General features: G+C 40.9%; 1 protein-coding gene across 2 annotated transcripts in view; it reads right to left on the reverse strand.

Annotated features, from left to right (window-relative positions):
- Positions 1 to 27071, reverse strand: part of LOC125450902 (sorting nexin-24-like) — a 185767-nt gene that overhangs the window by 86300 nt on the left and 72396 nt on the right. For both annotated transcript variants that reach the window (XM_048527269.1, XM_048527270.1), the window contains exons 2-3: positions 14243 to 14326; positions 11398 to 11502 (exon numbers count right to left, since the gene is read on the reverse strand). In XM_048527269.1, coding sequence (XP_048383226.1) covers positions 11398 to 11502; positions 14243 to 14326 — 189 coding nt within the window. The remainder of the gene's footprint in view (positions 1 to 11397; positions 11503 to 14242; positions 14327 to 27071) is intronic.

Raw genomic sequence — 27071 nt, forward strand, 5'->3', positions numbered from 1 at the left:
TTTAACAGCACTAAGTTGACACTGAGAAGAAGAGCAATTTCAAGCCTTTTTTGCCTTTTAGTGCTTTTATCTTCATAATGGGTTTGTAAATACAACAGTAATGTCCTCAATTTAGTGCAATTACTGCTGAATTAGTGGCATGTACTAACTACGAAATACATTTTTGAGCTTTACAAAGCATTGTTTTGGACAGTGCTTTAAAATAAAACACAACTTTCATTAGAGTCAAGAATTTGATGGAAAATAATACTTGCCTGAAATATTCAGCACACTACACTACTGAGGGATTTGTTTAAAGGTTTTTCTGCTAATTGATAAATATGTTACATTTAAAATATTAAAAACAGTACTTTCCATAATTCTATGCGACCTACAGCAGAAATTAAAATCACGTACTGATCTCACAAGTTTGCTAGGACTATAATGTCCACCGGTTCTCACTCACAAAATAAGCAAACTATTTTAAATGGCTTCAAAACAGAAACTAAGGCCCAATTTGTCGCTGCCTGGATGGGTAGCTGGAATTCATAAATTTCACACCTTAGAATAAAAGCTCACAAGAGAGGCAATCCTTACACAGCATTGACTGGGTGCAGTATGAAGTCCAGCCACTGACCCCATACGAAAGCACAGATATATATGGCACCGAGGGCCACTGTAGACAGGTTAGAAGGCCCACCTCACTACACTGGGACTGTGTCCGAGATGTGTTCTACACCTTAGGTCCATTACCCTTGAGCCCTCTCATTGCCATTCACTATCCATGATGCTTAAAACTTCCTTGTCAATTCATGCCACCCACATACCCTTTGATGCCTTTATGTTTCCATAGTAACTCATACCAACTCACATGTCCCATCCGGCCCCCATGGCTTTTTATACCACAAACGAACTCACACCCTAGCATTCACTCCCACGGCATTTTGTATGCATGTACCTATTTAGTATACAGCCTGCGCAGACCTCAGGATTGATGTACAGATGAAATAAAGTTCTACATTTCTTGTACGGCTCTCTACAGACTTGCTTCAATAAAGTGAAACTTCCGTTCATGAAATCCCATTCAAAAGAATTGGTTTTAAAATCTCAAGAGCCTAAACTTCGGCAAAAACAAACTTCCATTCATATCCTACAGAGAACTCAATCAAAGTCAGCTAATAACACCATTACTGAAACAGTTGTAAATTAGCCAAACATGCAAGAAGCGTTCTCAGGTAAATTTCAACAAACAACTACTGAAATCCCAACAATAGATGCCACACCACCAAACCTGTCAATCAAAATAGTAGAGTCTTTTCAAACTTCCTGACATATGCAGATTCTTTTTCTGTTTTCAAATGGCTGAAAATTTAAATAAGAAAATTATGACATGTAAACAGGCCTTTTCTAAGCTTCAGCCACGTTTCCATCTACTGTATAAATTAATGACTTTTGTACTGCCAGTTAAAGATTCTCACAACAGCCAAAATGAGGTTTCTTTGAACTCAACAATATTTTTGAATTAAAAGCTTATCTCAGTTTCATGTCAGGCTGAAATTATTATCGATTGGCTTAAAATCCATCTAGTTCACTCATATTCTTTACTGAAGAAAATCAGCTAACTTTAACCAGTCTGGCATTCATGTGAGATAACAAGGTGTAGAGCTGGATGAACACAGCAGGCCAAGCAGTATCAAAGGAACAGGAAGGCTGCTGTTTCGGGCCTAGACCCTTCTTCAGAAATGGCATTTCTCAGATTCTCCAGCATCTGCAGTTCCTACTACCGCCGGCATTCATATGACTCCAGAATCACAGCAATGGGGCTGACTCTTAATCACATTCTGAAATGGCTCAGCAGAGTTCAAGGACACTTAGGAAGTGACAATAAATCCTGGCCTTGTTGACAATGCCATAGCTCATAAAATAAAAGGAAGTCATTCAGTTTCAGAGATATTGTTGTCCAGATTCATGGGCAATAAACTGCTAAGGCTATATAATATTAGCCAAAACATATTCTACTTCTAATCTTATCCAGTACTGGTGAATGATCATTGACTGGAAACATTGTTTCCGTTCCTCTCATCATACAGGCTACCAGACCTGCTGAGTACATCCATCATTTCTGCTCATTTCATATTTTCAACTTCTGCAATATTTTGCTCTCAGAGGGATCTGTCACCTATTTAATTCATGGCCGATATCCAAATAATGAATGCCTGCATGCACTCATGTGATTGCCACATTTGGTGCCATGTGCACCTGTGGCATCAGGCTACCCGTAATTAAGACAGCTTCCTGCAAATCTCTCAGCAAAAAAAGCTGTAGTGCAGCTGGAATGACTGTGACTACACTGCAAATTGCAACAATTCTCCACTCCAGACATATCTTTCTCATGAAGGGGAACCAAGGCACACATGACATTAGTGACCAGCTGAGCAGAGCTTGGATCCTTTCATGCTCTCCGAACGACACGCTCCACCGCTGCCCATCGCTAGCATTTTCACTTCTGTCATGTCATTCACGAGGTGAAAACCCAACATTCTGGCTCTCTGACTTCACACCAATATGTGAGCATCTGAGCTGGTGCATGGTCTGCACACATCCTGTGACTATACAAGCTCAGAAGGAGTAACCACCTTTGAGGTGTCATTCTTGACCAGCTGGAATATTTGAAGGCTCAATGGGAGATACGTACTGTCAAAGTAACAGTCATTGCATAACTATAATTCACCCAAAGTTGGCATCAAGTCAACATGACCAAGCATTGTGGACAGATGCCTGATACTTAAATTTGGTAGTTAGGAAAACCCCTCTCCATCCATCAACAGCTGGGCATGCAGAGACTCTACTGACTCCTAGCACTATGCTCTTTGTGCTCTTTAACTTGGAACCTCCAAGAAAGACCAAACACTGAGTTTAAAAAAAGGGAAAATATATTGCAATATGAAGATATGAGTGCAAAGTAGCAAAGAATATGTCAGCTGACAGTAAATGCTTCTTCACGTAGTTAAAAAGGAAAAGATCAGTGAGGAAAATGTGGGCTCATCGCATGTGGGAACAGGATAATTTGTAGTGGGGAACAGAGAAAATGGCAAAGAAACTTGACAGTTACTTTATGTTTATTTTCACAGAAGAGGACACAGAACATCTACCAGAAATTCCATAAGACCATAAGACATAGGAGTGGAACTAAGGCCATTTGGCCCATCTAGTCCACTCCGCCATTTAAATCATGGCTGATGGGCATTTCAACTCCACTTCCCTGCACTCTCCCCGTAGCCCTTGATTCCTTCTGAGATCAAGAATTTGTTGATCTCTGCCTTGAAGACATCCGACGTCCCGGCCTCCGCTGCACTCCGTGGCAATGAATTCCACAAGCCCACCACTCTGGCTGAAGAAATGTCATCTCATTTCAGTTTTAAATTTACCCCATCTAATTTTAAGGCTGTGCCCACGGGTCCTAGTCTCCCCGCCTAACGGAAACAACTTCCTAGCGTCCACCCCTTCTAAACCATACATTATCTTGTAAGTTTCTATTAGACCATACATTATCTTGTAAGTTTCTATTAGATGCAAGGCAACTAAGAAACTTGTGAAATTGAGGAGCGAAAATAAATTGCTTTGAGCAAAAATGCTGTGTGTGAGAAGATGACTGGATTGAAGATCAACAATTTCCCTGCACCAGATTAACCGCATTGGTTAAAAAATAAAGACAGAAAGATGGTGGGTGCATTGGTAATCTTCCTTCGAGGTTCTATACTTTCTGCAACAGTTCTTGCAGATTAGAAAGTAGGCAAATGAAAACCCACTATTTGAGGAGGGAGGAAGGTGAGGAGGGGAGAATGAAGGACTGTTAGTTTGATATCAGTGGTAGGAACAATGTTGGAATATATTAAAAAGATTACCAGACATTACTAAGAATGGTAAAATGGGGCTGAATCAACACATATTTATGAAAGGGAAATCATGTTTGACAAACCAGTTTTGGAGGGTGTTACTTGCAACAGAGATAAGGGAGAATTAGTGGATATGGTGTATTTAGATTTTCAGAAAGCTTTTCATAAGGTTCCACACAGGAGGTTAGTGAATAAAACTGAAGGGTACGGAAGTGGGATAAATATACTACAAACGGTCCCCAGGTGGCAACAGGTTCCATTCTTGAGTCAATTTGTACGCAAGTTGGAATGCAATGTAGGAAATGTAAAATAGCCACTTACAGATATAAGGAAACATTCATATACCAGATCTTTAAAATTAGACCCCTCCTATGGATTGCATTTGTAAGCACTAGCATTCAGAAGTGGGACATTTCTAAATCAGGGATTCCCTGTAGTCTGGATTAAGAATTGGTTAACAGGTAGCACGAAGATAGTAGAAATAAATGGATTATTCTCAGAATGGCAGGCTGCAAATAGTGGGAGTAAAACGAGCATCAGTGCTGGACATCACAGCTGTTCAATATCTATATAAAGTACTTCAATGCGGAGATCAATTGCAATATTTCTAAATTTGCTGAGGGCACCAAACTGGATGGAAGCATAACTTGCGAGAAAAAAATCAAGGGAGCTTCATGTGGACTTCAACTTCTTAAGTAAAAAGACAAGAACTCAGAAGATGAAATATAATGTGAATTGAGAATGAAATCATTCAATTTAGTGGGAAAAAGAAGGTAGAATATTTCTCAAATGGTGATGCTTTGGGAAATGCAAGTATCCAAAGCAAACTGTATTTTCTTGTTCATGAGTTAGTTTGCAGATACAGCATGCAATTTAGAAGGCAAATGGCATATTAACCTTCATCACATGAGAGTCTAAATGCAGATATAATGATGTCCTGCTGCAGTTGTATCGAGTCTTGGGGAGACTGTACCTGGAGTATTTTGTACAGTTCTGGTCCTTCATCTCAAGAAGGGTATGATTGCCATAGATGAAGCAGAACAGATGTTGACCAGATTAATCCCTGGTATGGCAGGATTGTCTAATAGGGAGACTAAGACTATATTCCCTGGAGTTTTGAAGAATAAGTGGTGACCTAATTCAAACTTACAAAATTCTTATACAGTGCAAAAGGATAGATGTTCCACCATGCTGAGGAGTCTGAAACCACAGGACATAATCTAGAGATAAGGGACAGGTCATTTTAGACTGAAATGTAGAAGAATTTCTTTGCTCAGAATCAGTGATACACTTTTGGAATTCTATACACTACAGACTGTGGAAGCTTGATCATTGAACATGTTCAAGACATATATCAACACCTTTCTGGAGACTAATGACTTCAAAGGGATATGGAGATAGTGTAGAAGAGAAACATTGAGGTAGATGATTAGTCAGAATTGAGACCAATAGCAGAACAGGCTCAATAAGTTGAAGGACCCAGACTTGTTCCTACATTAGTCACGAGATGGTTGGAGGGTCACATTCGGTTTGCTGTCTCTCCTTGATGTTCTGTGCTCTCTTCTGTGAAGAGGGAAGGAAGGGACCTACAAGCAACAGTACTGCCGTGTGTTGAATGGAATGATGGAGACTAATTGTTTGTTTGAGACAGGTGTGATATTGGCATAGGGATGAGAAAAAGTGTCAGTGTTGAATGGAGAAAAGAGGATGCAAGGAAAAACAAAATGTTATACCGAGAACACTTGAGTTTCTAGTTGGCCCAGGGAAACAAAGTGAGTGTTTTTGAATTTTTGCGTACCAAATGTAGGTGAATATATAATTACTCTCATCTTTTCCACACTGCAAAAGGTCAAAGAGCCACTTCCTACATTTTATCCAATGAGTATGGGACTGTGCTCCTACTGCTGAATTTTGTGTCACTTCAAAATACATTTTTTAATGTCCTTGATTAGCTTTTTCATCCCAATACAATGCTGAATTGCCCTAAGTCTTCACTGACATCAGAGAGGAATCACTGAACAGAAGTGCCGCATTTGATCCCTCAGACCCCATTCTATTAATTCTTTCTCTCCATCTTTCAACTCCAAACTTCTTCAAATTGATTGTGTTGCGAAGTTGGGTAGACTATTTGTGGATTGGGAAGCAGTAAGTTAGAATTTGATGTTTGTAAAATGCTACTGGGGTGGGGGGGGGCAGAAATGGGAAGCATTGCATGGTCCTTTTAAAAGATGATGTGCTTTTCCTATGCGTAGAAACTTAAATGGATGCCTGCGGGCAACAGCTGAAAGTTTGCAAAAATACAGAGAGCACCCAAATTGAAACATTTGCATCGGAAGGCTGTGCAGTTAGCAGGCCAAGCAGCAGCATTTAGCAAGTCAACAGGGTTTTGAATTTAGCCAATCAATTTGAACTAGGCACTAATATACCAAAAAAAATTAAATTTAAATCTGTGGTTTTGGCGACATAGGACCAATCCTATTGTAAGAAATTGATATGTCATCATGAGTATAAAAATAGAGATCAGTTGGACAAAGACAGCAGAGCTAACTGCCAGCTACCAGAGTTAATAGTCCTTAGCTCTCAACAGAGAGTCTCTAGCACTCAAATTTCAGGATGTATTTGAGGAAGTACCATTTAAATAACAAAGGCACAGTGGTTCAGTGGTTGGCATGACACAAGTAGTTAATATTACTGACAGAAGAATCGATGGAGAAGGCATTCCTGGCAGAAGAATCAATGGATAATGCACAGATCTTTTCAGAAGACATGTAACCTGGTTGTAATTTCAAGAGACTAAAAAACTCTTTTTTAGAAAATATAAGTGGGATCTGTAATTATTGGAACGGCATACCATTAGAATCTTGCTTTATTCAGGAATAGCTAATCATTCAAAGGGAGTTATTTGGTTTGTTAGTAGATTAGTTAATTTGTTCGCTGTTAGAGTTGGAGAAATAAAGTGTTACTTGTTGATTTTAAAGTGAGCGTCAGGGATTTATTTTATTTAACCACTAGAAATTGCTGAAAAGCAGGTAACACCACTGTTCACACTCCTTTCACAGATTATAGGGCGAGGTGCTCCCCTCTTGGCATTTCAAATTTTCAACACCTAAATGACTAGTCGGAGGGCAAAGAAAATATCCGAAGGAAGATTGATATCTGCTGATACTAACAAACCAGGAAAACTAGAAGCCTTCTTTTAAGACAGTGACTGGATTAAAAAGTCACTGATAGCTGTAAAATCTAATGGGTTTCCTCAGAGCCAAAATCACAGCGCCGATGTGGCCCCAAGTGTAAAATTCAGCATCTTTTCTCAGAAGCAATATTTTTTAGATGATTCATAGGAAAAGGGTACATTAAAAAAAACAGTATGTTTAGCAACTGCAGATTTGCTGAAAATTGCAGAATTGCTGCATCAGGATTTGTAACTGGAAAATGGGTTTCCTCCAAAACATACATGCATGGTCAGCATGCCATAAAAAATGACAGGTATGTAAAATGTATGTTTTGATTGTCTGAGGCATTATCTGGTATTGAAGAATTCATTTGAAAACTCCAATTTCTACTTGTGTCAATGAACATAAGCGTATAGCCGAGACAAGGAGCTCTTGTGGTGCAATGGCAGTGTCTCTACTTCTAAGACAGAAGGCCCAGGTTCACCTGCGTCCTAGTTGTGTCATAACACACTTAACCAGTTGATTAAAAATATCTGTAGTCTAGAGAAGTCACTAGTATTTGTAACCTTGACTGTACCAGTGCAAGATGTTACATTCCTACACCCTAAAAGGGTCACATTTGGACTAAATTTTCAAGTACGTGAAGAAGCAGGGATGGAAGCAAGCATGCCAGTAATTTCCCTTTCTCATTATGTTTTTGACAAGTTCAAGGACAACACATCTTGAGGTAACCTCCTTTCACACACCAACATGGGCAATGGAACTGTCAAACTGCTAAAGAACATGCTATTTCTCCTCTACCATTGTGAATCTACCTGAACAACAAGCAAACACTGAAGCCACTCCTTGGCCTGCACTTCTAAAATAGCATTGGATATCAAACCCTGATGCACTTGGTGTCGAAGGTTTTAATTGCACGAGATGTCAGCATCCCAATCCTAGAGGGAATTGAAAAATCCCATTTTCAAGGTGTTCAGTTTTGTTTCAAGCAGAGCTACAACCAAGAGACTAATCAATTCCTGTGCAGGATTCTTTGTATTGGTCGTCAGTTTATTCAGCAAAGTAAAACAAATGCAAGTTTCAGCAGATAATCTATTACTGAAGAAAGTTACCCTTTCTCTGGGACATTACTAATTATTGAAAGAAAAGCAAGAGCCCTTTTTGTCTAAGATAACATAGTGATAAACACAGCATGATAATCACACATGATAAACGCTGCAAGCCAAGCAGCATCAGAAGAGCAGAAAAGTTTGACGTTTCGGGTTGAGACCCTTCTTCAGAAATGGGGGCGGGGAAGGGGATTTGGAAATAAATAGGGAGGGAGGGGGAGGCAGATAGAAGATGGATAAAAAGGAGAATATAGGGGGAGAGGAGACAGACAGGTCAAAGCGGCGGGGTTAAAGCCAGTGAAGGTGAATGTAGATGGGGAGTTAGGGAGGGGATAGGTCAGTCCAGGGAGGACGGACAGGTCAAGGAGGTGGGATGACATTAATGGGTAGGAAATCGAGGTGCAGCTTGGAGGTGGGAGGAGGGGATGGGTGAGAGGAAGAACAGGTTAGGGAGGCGGGGATGAGCTGGGCTGGTTTTGGGATATGCTCAGGGGAGGGGAGATTTTGAAGCTTGTGAAGTCCACAGTGATAACCTTGGGCTGCAGGGTTCCGAAGCGAAATATGAGATGCTGTTCCTGCAACCTTCGGAGGGCATCATTATGGCACTGCAGGAGGCCCACGATGGGCATGTCGTCCGAGGAGTTTGGGGGGGGGCAGGGGAGGAATGGAAATAATTCATGACTGGGAGGTGTAGTTGTTTGTTACGAACTGAGTGCAGGTGTTCCGCAAAGTGGTCCCCAAGCCTCCACTTGGTTTCCCTGATGTAGAGGAGGCCACAACGGGAACAGCAGATACAGTATATAACATTGACAGATGTGCAGGTGAACAGCTGTTTGATGTGAAAAATCTCCCTAGGGCCTGGGATCGGGGTGAGGTGTAGGGGGTGGGGGGGGGGGGGGGGGTGGAGTATAGGGGCAGTGTAGCACTTGCTTCGGTTGCAGGGTAAAGCTCCGGGGTGATGGAGCTGGAGGGGAGTGTGGAGCGGACGAGGGAGTCACAGAAAGAGTTGACCCTGCGGAAAGCATATAAAGGTTGGCGAGGGAAAAATGTGTTTGGTGGTGGGGTCGGATTGCAGATGGCGGAAATGTCGGAGGATGATGTGTTGGATTTGGAGGTTGGTAGGGTGGTACGTGAGGATGAGGGGGATTCTGTTTTGGTTATTATTGCAGATAGGGGGTGTGAGAGAGGAGTGTGATGTAGAGGTCAGCGTGCCATGCTACACCTGCTCCTCCCTCGTCTGCGGGTTTTATGGTGAGGTCAGGATTGGATCGGAGGGAGCGGAGGGCTGCACGTTCTGTGATGGAGAGGTTGGAGTGGGTGAGAGGGGTGGAGAGGTTGAGGCAATCGATGTTTCGATGGCAATTGGAGATGAAGAGGTCAAGGGAGGGTAGGAGGCCTTGGGATGGTGTCCAGCAGGAGGGGGTGCATTAGGGGCGGGAGAAGGGGTCAGTAGAGGGAGGGTTAGGCTCATGGTTAAAGAAATAAGCGCAGAGGTGGAGGCAGCAGAAAAACTTCTCAATGTCCAAACGAGAAGTATATTCATCGATGTGTGGGTGGAGGGGGCAAATGTGAGTCCTTTATTGGAGGACTGACCATTTGTCCTCAGTAAGGGGGAGGTCTGGGAAGTTGGTGAAGACTCGGCAGGGCTGGTTGTCATTGTCTTGTCTCGAGATGCTGGTTGTGAAGGCAGTAGGTGGAGTGATGACGGCAGTGGGCGGAGTGACGTCGATCGGTAAATCGAGCACGTCGGTGGAAGCGGCGCCCTTGATGCTTGTGTTAGCAGCAGCCGCATCCTCAATGTCCGTGTCGGCCTCGGAAACAGAGGCAGTGGCATCCGCAGCGGGGATGATGGAGCCGGTTGTACCGGAAGTGGCGTACCGGGTGACAACAGATGTGGCGTCATCTGCGGAAACCGTTGGTGCTCTGAAGGTGGCCACGTGGCTGTTGGCTGCAGGACATGGTGGGGAGGGTTCTGGGTATGGTGGTAAGCACCAGTGAGTTTAACGTATTTTCAGTTTTTAGTGTCTAATAAATCCGAGCAAAATTGAGAGTTCAGGTTGTGGATCTTATGTAGGATAAAAAAAACAGGAGCGGTCCTTTGCAGGTCTGAGAGAGGGACGCTCCGAGTTTGGGATCGGCTTGATTGTAGTACATGGAGATGCCGGCGTATTGCAGCAAGTGTGTATTTCAAAAGTCGCAGCGAGAAACGCTTCTGTAGCAGATCAACGTTCTGATAGTAGCAGTCGTCGCGGCTGGGGCCAAATTTGGAAGGTTTAAATGTAGACTTTAGTCCATTGGGGGTGATCCAGTTCTGCAGGCAGGTACTCAAAGGTAATGTGGCTGTAGTACCTGGTTTGCTTTAGGACGTGGTCGAGCAGTTTCAGGGCCAAAGAAAGTACAAGAGGGTTGCAGTGGGAGAGGGAGGATCATCTGATTTTTTTTCTTACTAAAAGGCTGTCGCTGAGATATTCTATTGATATTTTTTGTTAGATAAACTGTATTAAAAGCCATGGACAAACAGAAGATTTGTGTCTAACGGCAAGACAATGATTTGATAATTTCCTAAAACCAGCCAAAGGCAAATTATTAAAAGTTGAGCTTCTACTTACTCGTTTATGGATTTTCTTTTTACAACTAACTGTTCTCAGTTCAGACTTCAAATCTCAGGATCACGTTTACATACATTTTCTGCTTAAGAGTCACAACTAATTTCAGGGGGTGGCATACTCTATAAAGAATTTTGTAGAAATATAAAATAAAAGCACATTAATGAAGAGGTTGGGAAAACTAATGAACTTCTAAATCAGTAAGCAGCAGCTATTCCTGGCAGAGCACGCTTGGAAAAACTGGACGGACCCACAGATTCTGACTGCTATGACAGTGACAGAAATGGGCCATTATCTTTGTGTAGTCTGTATGTCAGAATTCTTGGCATCCACACTCTGTGCTGTGAAGCGCCCTGTGATCTGATAAATCAATATTTCATAGCAGAATTCATAGGTACGTGACAGTATGACAGAATAAAACTGAAGCATGTAATGCAGGTTGAAACACATCATATATTTAACAGGTTAAACACCTTTGAGGGCATCTCAGAATGTAAGCTCATTTACACAAGATAGGAAGGAACTCACACTGTGGAATGGATTTAAGAAACTGAAATATTTAATCTTGATTTATGAGGCAAGGTTTTTCCTTTTTTTTAAAAAGACGACACATTTTGGAAGGTATCCACTATACCTGAAGGTAGGCTTCCAAGCCATGGCGTCGTTGTTCCAGGACTTTAGGTACCCAGTTTCTCACATGTTTTGAAGGCATTTCAGGCGTTTTAATGCTTTTCTTCAACTTTGACGGAAAAAAAAGTTACATTTAACAAAGCTCAAAGCCAATTTAGCTTTTACAAACTGACTTCCTAATTTCTTTCTCCCATTTCGTTATTAGATTGTACAGAATAATGCATCAGGTAACTAGCTAACAATTTTTTTTTAAATTTCAGAGTGCCAATGATAAATGCAGATGCATTTTCAAGAATAGCTGTCAAAGGGGGGAGGAGGAAAAGCAAGTTTAATGGATGGTCAGTGCCTGGTATCCAACCAAGTCGCTGGTCGGCTTTCACATTATGCACGGCAAAAAGGCAAATGACAATGTTTCGAATCAAACCAGTTTGGACAGCTTGAAAAGAAGACATGTCCAGGGAGAAAACGACGCATAAGAAAAGAGACAGAGATCATTCTTGTAAAGGTGTAGAGTTTTAAAAAAGTAACTGGAATTGATAACAGAACTGCAATTACCAGGTACTTGGGTGATCATGCAAAATATGAAGGAAAGGCAGTCAACATAGATTCTAATCAGCAAAATACACTTAACCAAATTCATAAATTCATTGGGGACATTTAAGAGACTGCTGGACAGCATATGGTCACAGAAATTTGAGGGTGCATACATGAGGATCAATGGTCGGCACAACATCGTGGGCTGAAGGGCCTGTTCTGTGCTGTACTGTTCTATGTTCTATAATTTATTTGAAGAAATATGATAGTCACAGAAAGAAAATACAATATTTAGCATTTGGTGAATTTTCAAAAGATGTTTGACTAGAGCACCACAAAAAGAGAGACTAAGTTAATGGTATCTGGAATTAAGGAGAATGAACAGATAATGAACAGGTAATAAGTTACATTAATGATCAACAATGAGAAATTAAGGGAATAATATAAAATTGGGGAGTTTGGCAAGATGAAAAATTGTATGGAAGAAGGCAGAATGAGAAATCAAGTGATAGATACACAAAACAGAAATATATATCAAAACATTTTGTGATTAGGAACAAAGGGAGAAAATAGATCTTAAACTGTAAGTTGTCACATAAACAAAGAGCAACGGGATCTTAATGTATAGATGTACAATTCGTACAAAAGGAACCTCTTTTGCATGCATCATCACCACTGCCTCTACCCATTTCCTGCAAAACTTTGAAATTTCACACCAATAATTTGCTGTGTCATTTGGCAGATACAGCACAGTCAAAAATTAAAGTTTTCCTCACTCAAAAAGTGATGCGCTGTACAAAAACATAAGATTCTGCATTGTGCTTTAATAAAATTATACAATCTACATAAAAATGCATAAAACAGTTCTTTTTCCCAAATCAACAGAGGTGCCAATATCATTTAATCCCAAATGTCCATTTTTGCAAGCAAATTCTGTTGCCAATTTAATCAACAATAATATTAGAAATCATGCCCTAAGAGGAATCAAAATACTGAAACTACTCCCTCAAAAACAACAAGTAGTAGTCCATTAGGGACTGAAAAGAACACATTTTCACCTCTGGAACTGAGTTTAAATGCACTCCAGACAAGTGGAGGCAAAATTGTACTCTCCCTCCCAAATGTCCCAACAGAATTTAGGTAGTTCCTGGATGGGAAAGATTCACATAGAAAAATTAATCATTGTCTGGTACAAAGCGTAATCTCAAAATATCTATGGCAGAATTACCAATTAGCCCATGAGAAATAAGAACAGGAGCAGGGATGGTCCAAAAGTAGTGCTCCTGGATGGTGTGTTAGTGTCACTTAAGTTGAGATTGGAAGTGTTGTTGTTAGGATCCTGTGCACTTCCAATTATTAGCTTCTACAGCTCCGAGTCTACTAAGGCCAGAGGGTCCTGAAAGCAACTCTCAGTTTATATAGTTACCAAACTTGAACAGTCTTGTTATTTTTTTGAAATTAGCCACAGACCCTGCATTGGAAATTGAGACCCTTAAGGGGTTACATTGTTGAAAGCAAGCTACTTTACAAAAGGTGTGGGGGTAAGGGGTGTCCTGCTGAGATTCTATTAAGTCACATTATTGGGGAACATCACCTTACATGCAGCTCATGACATTCTGAACCAAAGGCAATTTATGCATTAGAAAGTGTGACAATGTTTTAACTGATGCTTATTGAGAATCACGTTGTGGGGAAGGAACGAGTGAGGGGAAAAGAAAGCATAGAAGCCCTCTAAACCGTAAACTCAAATCAACTCTGATCATACAATACCACCAACTGACAAAAACACTGTGGAAGTACTTCCAGCAATGGGAGTTCCCATTCGTGCTGTGTAAAGGGTAAATCTGACAGCCTTAACAAGACAGCTGAGATAACAGATTTTCAAAAATAGGGTTGCATGCAGCTAACTGTACAAATAGCTACAATATATAGTGATTAATTGAGACTGCAGCCAACCAAAGTGCTACAAATGTTGTATCAGCATCAGCTCAGAAAACAGCATTTGTGAACAATATTTCATTGAGGAATCCTTCTATCAACAGCAGTCAAGAGTCATCATCACAGCTGCCTCCATCCCTGACAGCACTGCCAGGTGAGTAATGAACTCTTCAGATGAACGGAGACAAAATCAAGACAATTCAAGCATTCGGTAGGGCCTAGCTGCTTACTAGATTAGCACTCTAAGGATGCTACTTCAACTAACGATTAACAATTCAACTTGCTCAGTGGCCCAATAACACAAACTTACAGCCCATACATACGGTGGGCGGGGGGGGGGGGGGGGTTGACTGGCAAAGAGAAATGAAAGTAGTTACCTTTTTGTGAAGTGCATGAAATTCACTGTAACGTTTCTCTACGATGTGCTTACGTCCACTCATGAGTACTTCAATTTTAAATACCTAGAAGAGCAAAATATGACCTTAAATAATGCTTCACCTTTCTGTGCACCTGAGGTATATGGCCACACTTTTTAATGACACATAGAACGGATTCCAAAGACCTCTAAAAAAAGACACTCATTCTTGCTGACTCTGATAATACAGCAGCTGATAAGTTTGTTCAGCAAATTGATTTATCAGAAATTATACTCCTGGGTTATTTATGTTATTAAACCTTTCCACAATTTGTACATTAATGAGTCAACAAATTTATTCCACAGATGGGAATTAAAGCAATTCACTGACCAAAAGTAAAAGACGTAGCAAGTGCACAACAAGTTAATGAACATTTAACAGTGAATAACACGTTAATATTTTGAAACATTAAGCTTTCTTTTTCCCCTTTTGGATGATCACCCTGCAAAGCATTCCTAGTATGCACAGTTCTCTTTAAAACTACAGAATGCTTCGCAGAGCCACACGTCAATAATTTTGTGGTTCCATGCACAGTACACCTGACAATTGAAACAATCACAATGTTGAGTATCACAGAGATGTGCAACCATTCTTACTGCAGGTTAATTTCTTTCTAACCTACAAATATATTCATTTTAAAAAATCTCAGCTGGACATTTTCAGTCTGCTGTAACACAACGAGGCATGGCAAAAGTTCACTTTCATTACAAGACAAATATGACAGGTTCTACTGCTTTCACTGGCCTTTGGAAGGTTAAAAGGCCAGGATAGCATGTCTCTGGGTGTGTTAATTAAACCTCTGCACAGTGCCTCAGCCTGAATCCAGGGTCACTGGTTTGGTCTGGAAAATAGATGATAAAGAATATAGAAGAAAGCAGTAACAAAGTGCTCAGTATAGAACATTCAAACTAAAACATACATCTTTTAATAAGTAAAAACAAATTGCATATTCTTCCAAAAAAGAATAAGTTCAAAGCCAATTTTTTTTTGTTTTATGTAATATTTGGAGAACAGTGAGAAATACCTTCATTAAGTAAATTTTCTAACCTACTTTGTATGTCAAAAAAAATGGGAAAATTGCTTTCCCTTCTGGAGAAATATTTTTCTGTTACTGAAAACTCTATTTCCATTAAAAGTACTGGACATAAAATGAGAATAGGAAACAGAAAAGTAAGATTTAATCATAAAAAATACAATTCTATGCAATGCCCAAAGCCAACGGTAAAAGCAAAATTATAAAACAAGCTTTGCAAAAGATTCAAAATGATATTAAAAATATAATGTACAGTGTTTTTTAGGGACATTACCACTGCAAAACAAGAGCCTTAAAAGCTTGACAAAGATATTTTTAAACTAATCTATCCGGATGGGTTTTTAGTCTCAAGGAAGTGTCTGTCAGCTGGCTTATTCTGTATCCAGTCCCTCATAGACACATAATTGCACGGACAAGCGGAGATATGGATCTTTCTGATCACCGTGTTCAGGGATGTTATTACACACCTTTGTTGGACTTGAACCCAGGCCTCCTGGTTCAGAGATTTTTTTTAAAGAAGCCTTACTGTGTGGAAACTGGCCATTTGACCTAACAAGTCCACACCAAGTCTCTGAAGAGCATCCCATCCAGATATATTCCTCTACCCTATTCCGGTAACGCTGCATTTCCTTTGGCTAACACACCTAACCTACATATCCCTGGGCACTATGAGGTAATTTAGCATGGCCAATCCATCTAACCTGCGCAACTTTGGATTGTGGGAGGAAACCAGAGCAGCCGGAGGAAACCCACACAGGCACACAGGGCATACATGCAAACTCCACTCCACACAGACAGTCTCCCAAGGGTGGAATTGAACCCAGGTCCCTGGTGCTGTGAGGCAGCAGTGCAAACCACTGAGCCACCGTGCTGAGATCTGGACGCTACCACTGCAGCCTAACAGCCACAGCTGTCCCTGCCACCATCACTAGATGCTTTCTAATCGAACTGCTCAGAGATGGTATAACACATTTCTAGTACAGGTGTCTCAAGCCTCCTGGCTCAGAGATAGGGACATTGCCCCTGTGCCATAAGAATCCCAAAAGCATGACAAACCTATTTTTTGAAGTCACCCTGTTCAGCAATGTTATTACGCATCTCTGAAGAAGGTGGGTCTTGAACCTGGGCCTCCTCATCCAGGGTAGGAACACTACCACTGCACAGAAGTGGGCCTCCAAAAACCTGACAAATAATAAATGCTAAAATGTGACTAGCTGTAAGCCACTGCAAAACAAATTAATGCTGAACTAAGGAAATAAATTGCTGGAGAGGCAAAACCACTTGAGCAAAGCCAGTCTTCAAATATTCAAAACCCAACACAGATGCATTCCCATGTACTCATGACAATTACATCTTAAGCACTATGACCAGGCCCAAGTCATGGTCCACATAGGTACCAATGGCATAGGTAGAAAGAGGGATAGGGATGTAAGGCAGGATTTCAGGGAGCTAGGGTGGAAGCCGAGAGCTAGAACAAACAGAGTTGTTATCTCTGGTTTGTTACCCGTGCCACGTGATAGCGAGGCGAAGAACAGGGAGAGATTTCAGCAGAACACGTGGCTGCAGGGATGGTGCAGAAGGGAGGGTTTCAGATAAATGGACAATTGGGGCTCATTCTGGGGACGGTGGGACCTCTACAAACAGGACGGTCTTCACTTGAACCAGAGGGGTACTAACATCCTGGGTGGGAAATTTGCTAGTGCTGTTCGGGTGGATTTAAACTAGCTCAGCAGGGGAATGGGAGCCTTTGGTGTAGTTCCAGTACACAGGAGGATGAGAGTATGGAGGACATGGACAGGATTTCATCATCACAGGAGTGTGCTGACAGACAGCAAGCTGGGTTGAAGTGCGTCTACTTCAACGACAGGCGTATCCAGAATCAGGTAGGTGAGCTTGCAGCATGGATAGGTACCTGGGACTTCAATATTGTGGCCATTTCGGAGACATGGATACAGCACGGTCAGGAATGGATGTTGCAGGTTCCAGGGCTTAGATTTTTCATAAAGATCAGGGAAGGTGATAAAAGAGGGGGAGGGGTGGCTTTGTTAGTCAAGGACAGTATAACGGTGGCTGAAAGAACTTTTGACAAGGACTCGTCTACTGATGTGGTATGGGCTGAGGTCAGAAACAGGAGAGGAAAGGTCACACTGCTGGGAGTTTTTTTTAAATAGGCCTCCGCAAAGTTCCAGGGATGTGGAGGAGAGGATTGGCAAAACAATTCTGGGCAGGAGTGAAAGGAACAGGGTGGTCACTATGGGAGACTTTAATTTCCCCAACATTGACTGGAAATGTGATAACTCTAGTACGTTGGATGGATCAGTTTTTGTCCGATGTGTGCAGGAGGGGTTCCTGACACAGTATGTTGAAGGTCTGACAGGGGCAGGTCCAAAGGGGAGGCCACACTGGATCTGGTGCTTGGTAATGAACCAGGCCAGGTGTTTGCTTTAGTGGTAGGTGAGCATTTTGGAGACAGTGACCATAATTCGGTTATATTTAGTTTAGTGATGGAAAGGGATAGGAACATGTCACAGGGCAAGAGTTAAAGATGGGGGAGGGGCAATTATAATGCACTTATGCAAGACTTAGGAGGCATAGAATGGGGTAGCAAAATGCAGGGGATGAGGGTGATCGAAATGAGGAGCTGGTTTAAGGAACAGATATTGCGGGTCCTTGATAGGTACGTCCCTGTAAGGCAGGGAGGAAGCGATAAAGGTAAGGGAACCATGGTTTACTAAAGAAATCGTATCTCTTGTTTAGCGGAAGAGGGAGGTTTATGTGACGTTGAGACGAGATGGTTCAGATGAGGCAATGGAGAGTTACAGATTAGCTAGGAAGGATTCAAAGAAGAGTTAAGAAGAGCAAGGAGGGGACATGAGCAGACATTGGCAGGTAGAATAAAGGAGAACCCTAAAGCTTTCTATAGGTATGTGAGGAATTAAAAGGATGATTAGGGTAAGAATAGGACCAGTCAAAGACAGAAGTGTGAAGTTGTGTGTGGACCCTGTGGAGATCAGAGAGGTGCTAAATGAATATTTCTCATCTGTTTGCACTCAGGAAAAGGAGAATACTGTAGAGGAGAAGACTGAGATACAGGCTATTAGACTTGAAAGCTTTGAGGTTAGTATGGAGGAGGTGTTATCAATTCTAGAAGGTGTGAAGGTAGATAAATCCCCTGGGCAAGATGGGATTTTTCTGAGGATTCTCTGGGAAGCTAGGGAGGAGATGGCGGAGCCTTTGGCCTTGATCTTTGAGTCATCATTGTCTACAGGGTTAGTACCAGAGGACTGGAGGATTGCAAATGTTGTGTCCTTGTTCAAGAAGGGCAATAGAGATGCCCCAGTTAATTATAGACCTGTGAGCCTTACGTCTGTTGTAGAAAAAGTTTTGGAAAGCATTAGAAGAGATAGGATTAATAAACACCTAACAAGCAACAATTTGATTGGAGATAGTCAACATGGATTCGTCAAGGGCAGGTCTTGTCTCACAAAGGTCATTGAGTTTTTTGAGAAGGTGACCAAGCATGTGGATGAGGGAAGGGCAGTTGATGTGGTGTACATGGGCTTCAGTAAAGCCTTTGATAAGGTTCCACATGGTAGGCTATTGGAGAAAATGTGGCGGCCTGGGATTAAGGGAGATTTAGCAGTTTGGATTAGAAGCTGGCTTTCTGAAAGAAGGCAACAGTGGTGGCTGATGGAAAATATTCAGCCTGGAGTCTGGATACTAGTGGTGTACCTCAAAGATCTGTTTTGGGACCGCGGCTGTTTGTCAATTTTATAAATGATTTGGACGCAGGCATAGGTGGGTGGGTTAGTAAGTTTGCAGATGACACTAAAGTCGGTGGAGTGGTGGACAGTATGGAAGAATGTTACAGGTTGCAGGGAGACTGCAGAATTGGGCTGAAAGGTGACAAATGGAGTTCAATGCGGATAAATGTGAGGTGATTCACTTTGGGAATTGTTCTCACTTTGAAGCTCTTCCCTTTCCAATATCGCCATGTGTCAAAACCACTGGTCAGTCCTGAGCTTAATATTTAAGCCGACAAAAATTTTTTTAAAAAGAAGTATTTGTCCTGTCCTAGCCTGAAACGTGGTACAGATTAAAGTTGACTTCATAAACTAATTCATATAGAACCAATAATTTACAGTAATGGAAGTGTGTTAATTCAATTATGTGGTCTTAACTGAGGTCTTTGCCTGACTATAAGACTGAAAAAAAGGGCATCGATCTCATCATAGAGGGTTCAGGGCATTGCACAACAACCTACCCTGTTAAATATTCATATTTTGACAACCATGACAAATCTTACAGCAGCAGGTGGGATAAACCACAGCATTCCACAAAAAAAAGGTCAACTTGGTCAATCTTTGATCCTATCAAAATATTCCAGGTTCAAGACATAAATCCACAACACCTTTACCAACACTTTATCAGTTTTCCCTTCAGACATATCCTGTGTGTCAGATTTTGTTCAAACGTCTTGAGAAATATTACTTACGGTCAAGCAAGGGCAAAATGTCCAAAATATTCTTGTTATGGACCAGACCAAATCACCTCAAGATACATTATGAAGGAAGCCTAGAACCCGAACTTTTCCTTTTATAAAGGTAAGTGCCAGGTGTTGCATTCCGGATGTAATTAGACTGGTCAAACTACCAGTGCGGAAGCAAAACACAGTTTCTCCATACTTTAAGTTAAAATACAAAAGAAAGAATAAATTGGAAAAACAACTCTATTGGAAAACTTAAACAGAATAATAAATTATTTCACTATTAAACAGTAGTTATTCCAATAGTATAACATCTCACAAACACACACTTGGTAAAGCCAAATTCAGTAAAGTTGATTGTCTCACTTGCAATTCTCTCGTCCAAAAGGAAAAAAAAAACATCAAAAGAAAGCTCAGGAGAGAGACAGTAGCAGGGAGAGGTATACTGCAGGTTCCAAACCCAGCAACTGCTTTTGAAAAACTGAAACTAAAAATACAGGTTCTATGGGAGTTTGACCCCACCCTTCAGGCTCTTTCAATTGTTTCAAAGAAAATCTCAAGGCCTCACAACCAGATTCAAATATGCTGAAGGGTCTAGGCCCGAAACGTCAGCTTTTGTGCTCCTGAGATGCTGCTTGGCCTGCTGTGTTCATCCAGCTTCGCACTTTGTTATCTTGGATTCTCCAGCATCGACAGTTCCCATTATCTCAAATATACAGCATGTCACTTCTGTCTGAGAGCCTGTCTGGGAAAAAAAAAATCCAGCAAAGAACAGGACAAAATGCACCTCTTAGTACCATCACAGGTCCACCTTCTACGATGAAGGTAATAAGCTGCCTATGGCTTTCAAGCCCATCTTTTCCAGAACTCCCTGCTTAAATCTTTCCGATCAGGTTTCTGTAGCTGTGCTACCAAAATGGCTTTCATCAGTCACAAATAATATTCTATGGGACTGTGACAAAGGCTAACTTTCTCACCTCATCCTTCCCCACCTATCTGCAGCCTTTGGCACAGTTGACCAGACCATCCTCCTCCAAGGTCAGCAGGGACTACACTCACTTGGGCGAACTCATTTATTTAATCGCAGCCATAGCATCACTGCTATGGCTGCTCTTCCTACTCCTGCACAGTTATTCTTGGTGTCCCTGATCATTGCCCTCTCTCCTATTAATCATCTACATGATGCTCCTTGGTGTAATAGCACAGTGTTAGTTTTCACACATACACAGATGGCAACTCTACCTCACTCCCAATTCTCCGAGCTTCACTATTAATGCTAAACTATCAGACTTCTGATCCACCATCCAGCAGGTTTTTCAACAAACTTCTCCGGTTGTTAAATGACTTTTGTAGACTGGTTTCCAATATGTTTCAGTAACTAACCACCACATTAACTAACTAAACAAAAAAAGAGCCATGATCTATCAAGGTGTAGAGCTGGATGAACACAACAGGCCAAGCAGCATCAGAGGAGCAGGAAAGCTGATGTTTCGGGCCTAGACCCTTCTTCAGAAAGAAGGGTCTAGGCCCGAAACGTCAGCCTTCCTGCTCCTCTGATGCTGCTTGGCCTGCTGTGTTCATCCAGCTCTACACCTTGTTGTCTCAGATTCTCCAGCATCTGCAGTTCCTACTACCCATGATCTATGAAGCAAGGTTTCATTTTGGGCTCTGACTTTTCTAATAATACCATCAACTAGGAACATAACACTGGTTATTAGAAATCACATAATTGCTGGCTCTATCATTTTACAGATGACTGCCACAAAATTTGCAACAAGTCGATTTCAGAATCACCTCTACATTCCCTGGTCCACACTTGCTTCCAGTTCCCGAGCATCTCTACTTTATAATTCACATTCACGTCCACATGTTTTAATCCCTCCTTATCTCTGCAACTTTCTCTAGCTGTACAAGACTCAGATCTCTGTACTCTCATCAAATTTAGTCTCTAGCCTGTTCCTCCATGAGCTCAACTACTACTGGTAGCTGTGCCATCAGCTTCCTGGGTCCTAAACTCTGGAACTCTCTCTTGAAAGCCCTCCACACTAGCACCCACCAAGGCACTCATTAATACCTACCTCTAACCAAGCTGTTGAGCACTTATCCTGATAGCTTCCTTAACATTATGTGTAAGCACCAAAAGAACTGTGAATGCTGTAAATCAGGAACAAAAACAAAGTTGCTGCAAAAGCTCAGCAGGTCTGGCAGCATCTGTGGTGGTGAAAACTGAGTTCTGAGGAAGGGTCACCAGACCTGAAACGTTAACTCTGTTTTCTACTCCACTGATGCTGCCAGACCTTCTGAGCTTTTCCAGCAACTTTGTTTTTGTTTAACATTGTGTGTATTTGTTTATATAATTATGCCCCTTTGCTACACTTTTAGACATAATTACTATGCTAAAAAGAGATTTATGTAAGTGCAAATTATTGTTAAGCAGTAATTCACTAAGTTAGATTCATCAGGTCTTTTGTTTTAGAACAGGGGATGCCTCTTCAATCTTACACATCACTAGGTACGGCAATGTTTTAACTATGATGGGAGAATTTGGTCAGGGGAGCAGCTGTTTGTGGTGCACAAATCTTTAGCACTCCAGCCGAGAAGTTCGCAGAGCCCACATACTTAATTGCATTTCACATATTCAATTGCTCCTTAATGTTGAGTGGCAAGAACTGAATTGGCTGCACGCCATCATTTACATATGGACTACAAAATCACAAGTAAAAAGTTAAACACTGTATACAAAAATTTGAGAGATACAGGGGTCCCTGATTTACAATCATCCGGCTTCTGAGTGTGATCTCAGGCAGGAGTGAAACTTTAAAGACCCAGCATGCAAACATTTCTTGTAATTATGAATGTCTCCTTCACATTGTAAACTTCTGGTAGCTGTGTTCCCACTTATATACGGATTTCAGAACAGAATTCGTTCGCAACCCTGGGACAGTCTGTATAAAAACATGTAGTCACACTAAGCTAGCAGGTTGGCAAGCAATAAATAATGGGAAATTACCATCTTTGTTTAGAATTGTTCAGAAAGGTAAGTCAGTAGGGCAACTGAAGTTGTGTGTCAAAAAACCACTGGCTGAGACATTATAGCTGAGACCGTTTCAAAGATCAGTGCAAATAGGTGAGACTTCTAGGTGTAAAATTTCAGACAGCTTACAGGTTAAACAGACTTGGAAAGCCAGGCTTCTGGGCAACTGATAGATTCAGATTATTTAGAAAACAGTGTGGCAAGACTGTCAACTTTATACAGTCTTGAGTCTTGATGGTGCCTTATTAATAACAGTATCTTTATAAATCTGCAAAATGTAGATTACTACTATTGGCTATCTAATCTGCAATACCAGAAGTTTACTATGTATTCTCCTTAAATTCAAGGAGAAAGCCCTCTCTGCAAAACCAACCAATATGCTTCAATGGACCAGAAGGGCCCATTCCGTCTGCTGTCAATCACTTCTAACATGAAAGGGTTTTGATTCCTCAGTATCAATAATGCTTGAACATCAAAATAGATAACGTCAGTTCCCACATTAACTTGCCAATTGCCTAGGCTTCTCTCACAATTATATGTCCAGACAGCATGTTTGCTCTCGGATCTTGGGTTTGAATCCTATGAAATTTTCATTCAGTAAAAATATGGGGGGATAAAGTTAGCTGAATGATGACCACTTAACCATTGTGAATTGTCATCAAAACCCATCTGGTTCACTACTGTCCTTTAAGGAAGGAAATATGACAGCCTTACCTGGGCTGGCCAAAATGTAGCTCCAAGTCCACAGAAATGGGTTTGACTCTTAACTACTCCTTGTGCAATTAGGGATGGTCAATAATGCTGACCTAGCCAGTCATGCCCTCTCTGTGTAGAATAACAGACTATTCAACATGGCATTATACTAGTAAGAAAAATCTCATTTACATACACAAAATTTCATGGAGAAACTTACAAGTGTGCAGTTTTATTAGTTTTGAATTCAACATTTCACTCGATAGCAATTTTGTGGCACAGTTGTTGCCTCCCTGCCTTTGAGCCAGAAACTCTGGTTCAAGTCCCAGTCCACGACTTGATGGCTAAAGGCGGTGCATTCATAATCTGACAAACAGATTGACGTCAACTTGTAAATCCTTCCCACATGTGCCAATGCAGGCAGTAAAAGCTGAAGAAATCCTCAGTCATGTGATAGGAAGAAATCGGTCCCTCTATCATCACTATCTCAAGCCCAAGACTAGAACGTACATGTTTGTTATCAAAGAAACTCTGATTCGCACCAGCTGGCCAGGCAAGTGGCCCATCCAAGAGATCAGTTTGGCAGCAAAAGCAATGGATTTGATCTCCTTTTTGGCTGGGATGGATTTGGAGCCGGTCTCCTGGATCTGTCCTTGGTGGAAGTCACCTCTCTATGGTTGGACCTGCTTTTTTTTCATGAAACTTAAGAATAATATGGCTGGCTTCACTTTGTATCTGCTTCTGAATGTTTTGCTCAACCATCTTCCATCTGAGGGATACATTTTTTCAACAAAACAAGTGTTTTAAAAACTCATTTCCATTACTTTATCAGGCATTCCCCCGCAATGAGCCTCAAAGACAACCTTCTGGTGATCAATGAGGTGTGATTTACATCATGCAACCATTTAGCTGGGTAACCGCAGCAAGATCCCACCCAAAATGAAATTACTGAGCAGCTCAACTTGTTTGGTCTTGCTCACAAGAGGGTGAAAGTATACATTCTGAACATACTCTTTCTCAATTAGAGCCACGGAATCTTTTATGTTCATCTGATGGTGGTCCAAGTGTTGCAGCTCCCCATAAGACAGCTCTGTCAGTAATGCAGTATCCCCTTAGTACAGAACCTTCAGTGCCATATGATAAAACAAACAAATAATGTGCAGCAATGGGAGATACTCAGATAAGGTTAAATGCATTTTGGTGAGTAAAATGAATCTATTGAAGACTGGCATTCTGTAAAACTCATTCAAATCTCTACATCCTGTGCCTTAACTTGCACCAAGATCCTTTTGCCATCATGGTTTCCAGTTTGGTAATAGTTCAATTTTTAAAACCTTATCTTTGTTTTCAAATCCTTCTAAGCATTACCTCTCCTTATCCCTTAGAACATGATAAAATCCACATTTCTCCAATTCTGCCTCTTGTACATCAAAAACTGAATTGAAAGGAAAATCTTGGCTTACAGGTATTTCTGCTATAATGCGTGTTAGTTAATGCAAATTGGCTGTAACACAAATGATGAATAGTGGACACTGTTTGGGTAACGCAAACTTTCTACTGTACTGTATACCAATTTCCCTATAACACGATTTCCATAGCACGATTTTCTACAGCATGAAGTCACACAAGAACACAAGTATTGTGTTATAGGAGAACTACTTGTACAAGTATTACAAATAATGAATAGCTTGGAATCATTACGTTTGCAAGAGGGAGATGAGCATTCTGATAGCACACTGTGTTATTAATGCAAGGGACCCTATACCAAGAGAATGCAAAGTTTTTTTTAAATAAACATCACCAGCATAATGCAATCCAAAGAAAAATTGGAACTTTAATGCAATGCTCCTCCCAAACTCCCACCCATGATATATCTTAATGAAAGTCTTATAAAGCTATGCATTAGCACGCTAAAATAAACTCTGCACTTCACAAAACACTTTTCATGGTGTCTATGAATGACTGTCAGTTTAAACTTCAGCTTTGAATGGATAGTTTTATACAACAGTCCCACCCCAGCTAAAATTAGATCATTTGCACAGACTACACGAAACAAGATCAATGGGGAAAATTCGTGATATTGTTTAGAATTGAATATTTAACCAGATTTCAAATCAAAAATACATGTTGCTATTCAACACATAGCATTTGTTTAATTTGGCACGATATTAAGTAAAAGCCATAAGCTTTACTCTTAGACAAATGAACTCTAAATTTTGTTTGTAATTGGGTGCATTTAGCCACTTTTCAACTAACCCATTACACTGACACTTGTTAAATATATTAACTCACTCAATTTTTCTTATCTTTCTAGAAATAGACAATTCCTGATGGCTAGGTATTCTTGCAGCATGAAACAGCATTTACAGTTTCCATACTTCACTTATTTGGTGATAAATTCTAAGGAAAGGTTTGTATGAACATCTTTCCTAACAAATAACTCTTCTTCTACTCTTTAGCCATGTTGAGCTTTCAGAAGGACAAAACTATCTTGATTCCAGGGACATCACTAAAACAGCCTACATCCAAAGCTCTGCATCATCGCAAGACTCCATTTCTGCCCTTCAGGTCCTCCTTCTTATCTGCTACTTAGACTTGATTATCAGCCAACCAATTTGATTTTCTGCTTTTCATAAACTGGAGATCATCCAAAGCTGTGTTGCCTGTATCCTAATTGTCGCATTGTTCCTTTCCCCATAGCCCCTTATTCATGGAGCTACATTGGCTCTCTGTTAATCAATTTTAAAATTTATATTGTTGATTTAACATCACACCCACCCTCAACTTGCCCTTCTCTATCTTTAATCTCCTCCAACCCTTATTGAGATACCTGCTCTTTAATTCTGATTTCAATCATTTCCGATTATAGTAGCTCCACTAATGGTGGCTGTACCTTCAGCTGCCAAGGCATGAAGGGCTGGAATTCGCCGTCCCCTTCTCTTTCCATCTTTAAGACATTCTCCTTAACCTATTTGTTCAAGTTCTTGCTCAGCTGCCGAAGATCTTCTTAAATAAGTCAGTGTCAAATTTTGCTTGAATAATGTGCCTTTGAAATGCTTTGGGATATTTTATTATCTTAAAGGCACTATATAATAAAAGTGGTTGTTGGTACCATTTCTATCTGTTTAAATACCACCTGAACATCTCTGGTGATGACTAGAAGGAAGGTAGTGCGGAAGATAGCTTACCTATAACTTGGAAATAACAATTACCTCAGCCCTCAACTTGACAACCACAGGTGAAGGCCTAATGCATATTTTTGTTACCACAGGCTACCACCAAGTTCTACCTCTCCAAGTGACTTATGTCTCAACTTTTCAAAGACTCCATCTGCTGCACTTGCCAGTTTCAGAAATTCCTCCTGGTCACAGGGTTTCCTAGTCAATTGAATTCAAAACATGGCTTTACAATTCCCCGACCAATTCGCCCACTTGCTTTTGTACATCTTCTTTGTTCTGTTACAAATGCAATGCTTTATAAGATAACGCGCTTTGGACTGTCTTTAATTCTAGGTCAAACAAACAGAATCATAGAATCCCTACAA

The sequence above is a fragment of the Stegostoma tigrinum genome, chromosome 3, assembly GCF_030684315.1.
Source record: "Stegostoma tigrinum isolate sSteTig4 chromosome 3, sSteTig4.hap1, whole genome shotgun sequence".
Classification (NCBI taxonomy): Eukaryota; Metazoa; Chordata; class Chondrichthyes; order Orectolobiformes; family Stegostomatidae; genus Stegostoma; species Stegostoma tigrinum.